General features: G+C 46.2%; 1 protein-coding gene across 1 annotated transcript in view; it reads right to left on the bottom strand.

Annotated features, from left to right (window-relative positions):
- Positions 1 to 2,515, bottom strand: part of LOC104493123 (neuron navigator 2-like) — a 52,492-nt gene that overhangs the window by 6,873 nt on the left and 43,104 nt on the right. The window contains exon 7 of the mRNA XM_010135752.1: positions 111 to 1,209. Coding sequence (XP_010134054.1) covers positions 111 to 1,209 — 1,099 coding nt within the window. The remainder of the gene's footprint in view (positions 1 to 110; positions 1,210 to 2,515) is intronic.

Raw genomic sequence — 2,515 nt, forward strand, 5'->3', positions numbered from 1 at the left:
GAGGGGGCTTCCACCCTACAGCCCCCCCCCCGCCCCAAAAGAGGGTCCAAAACGAACCTGCCTATCTAAGGGTCACGTTCGAAAGAGTCCAGGGGAGGAGTTCGCCGTACCTGTACATGAAGGGAGCTACGGTGGCAGTGTTCGGGTGGCTGTATTGCTGCTGGGGCTGAGGTAGCTGAACACTCACAGTATTGCTCCCTGTGGTGTGGGTCGTTGCGGCGGGCGCGTTGACAGCTTGGCTGCTGCTGCTGCTGTTGAGGCCTCCTACGCCTTTCCCTTCGGAAGAGGCCAGGCTGGACGAGGAGCTGGAGTGCCTGCTGTCCAGCTGAGACTTCTGGTGCGAGAGCCCCGAGCCGGCTTTCCCGCTGCGGCTTCTCTCGCCTTCCTTTGTAGGAACGGGGGCACTTGAGGATTTCCCTGTGGTGTTTTTCATCCCTGGTTTTGGTATTCCGCTGTGCGAAGGGGCAGAGGCCTCCTTCTTGGCACTATTCAGCTTTCCTCCTTTAGGGATAAAGCTTGCGATCTTGGAGGACTTTTTTGGCATCTCGGTTGTTGCTAGTGCTGTCTGTTCTTCTTTTGGTTCCTCTTTCAGGTCCAGCTTTTCCGTGATAGATGTTCTCTTTGCAACGTCTTTACTTTTATCCTTTTCCTTCTCTTTCTGTTTTTCTTTATCCTTCTCATTCCCTTTCGGAGAACTTTTCTTATTAGTTAGCGCCCGGCTAAAAGTCCTTTGTGCAATTCCTTTGAGTGCAATTTTGGGGCTGCTGGACATCGATCCCGGATTGTTCACATTCTGATTCGCGGCATCAATTTCTTCGCTTTCCTCAAAGCTGAGGAGAGCCTCTAGCTTCTCACAGCTGTTGTCGCGCGACGCCGGACACTCGAGCGCCGTCCCTCCTGCTTTGGAGCCTCCTTTGCTGTTGAAGAGCTTTAATTTTTCAAGCATGGATTTTTGACCATTGGGAGTCGTTTTGGCGATTTCCGAGGGTGCCTTTGGAGGCTCTGCTATGGGCTGCTTTACGGATAACATGGAAGACGTAGCTGTGTGCTTAGCACTAAGGGACTTGCTGCGCCAAGGTTTAATAGCAGAGCTGGGCTGTGGGATGGCTGATGAGTTATTGCAACTAATGGTAGTGCCGCAGCTTTGAACGGAGGATGAGACATTGTCATTCATTCCTGTGGGCTGGGAGGCTGTACCGTCCTCAGGGTCTGGAATAAAATAAATACAAAAAAAAAAACCACCCCAAAAACCAACACAGTAGTATCTGGTATTACAGCTAAAGATCTGAGATTCTTTCTGTAGTGAAACGTTAGCAACTTTACACTAAAAACATTAAAAAGACACACATATATTAGTATTTTCAACATCAGTATCACTTAAGAAAACAGCCAGTTTTCTTCTCCTACCCAGCAGAAGAGCAACAAGCTCCTACTATGTAATTTACATTTACTTGCTGGTTCAAGGAAGAAGAAAAAAAAAGAATCTCCTCAATTCAAACCAAAATGTGTTTTGCAATGTGCTCTCCCTTCTTCAGTTTGTAATACGCTTTTATTAGCAAAATCACAGCACTGCTTTCTAACTAAGGGTTCCCTCTGCTTTTGGCAAAATATTTGCTGTCCAAGTTCAATTCTTAGAAAAACCTCAAATATATATAAAAAAATGCAGAAGTAAGGGAAAAATTAAAGCTGAAGTCCTTCCTTTCAGCTGTTGGGGATGGGGGGGCAGAGATCTTCATATGCAAAAGGTAGAAGAAAACTCCACGTACAGAAACAAACCCAACTGCGTCCTTTATGTAATGAACCTAAATCACCACATATCTTAACCCAGCTGGAAGAGAAACCAGTGGCAGCAACGGTACAGTCCTCCCCCTCCCCCAGAAAGCAAATCTGGTTATTTACTTATTTCCTTTTAATGTTATTTGTTCTTGTTAAAGAAATTAGTTCAGAGCTTAAAGAGAGCTTGAAAAATCACACTCACCTACCAGTGGCCACTTCTCCTCTGAAGTTTCTCTTTGCAGAGTTTCCTTTCTGGAGACGTTACTCTCTCAATTATCACAAATGTGTTTTCTGTTAAACTGCTCATGTTTCCAATTAACTTTTGTCATCTGTGTCTGTTCGCCTGCCCAGCAGCCTGCTGGGGCTTAACGGCTCTTACCTATATTTCCCTGCCTTCTAGCAATAAAGTAAACTGTGTGTGGAGCTGCATTTTTTTAATTCAAAAATCAACAGCGGTTGAGAGCGTGCGTTTTCAGCAGCGGGAGCTGCCCTGTGAATTCAGCCCTGTAAATCACGAGCGGCTGCAACCACACAGGGGCTGTTTCACTTCACTTTCAGCTGCTCGGCGAAGATAGGGCTCTGTTAACCTCCCTCCTCTGATCCAAGCCAGATCTACTAAAGATTTAAAGCGCATACATCTTCCTGACTGAGCACAGATTTGGTTTCTAAGAGTATTAGAGACTACTTAATAATAAACTCGGTCATTTCTCGTGGTTATGGACAAAGTGGGATAGCAGGA

This window comes from Buceros rhinoceros, unplaced genomic scaffold (assembly GCF_000710305.1).
Source record: "Buceros rhinoceros silvestris isolate BGI_N320 unplaced genomic scaffold, ASM71030v1 scaffold475, whole genome shotgun sequence".
Lineage (NCBI taxonomy): Eukaryota > Metazoa > Chordata > Aves > Bucerotiformes > Bucerotidae > Buceros > Buceros rhinoceros.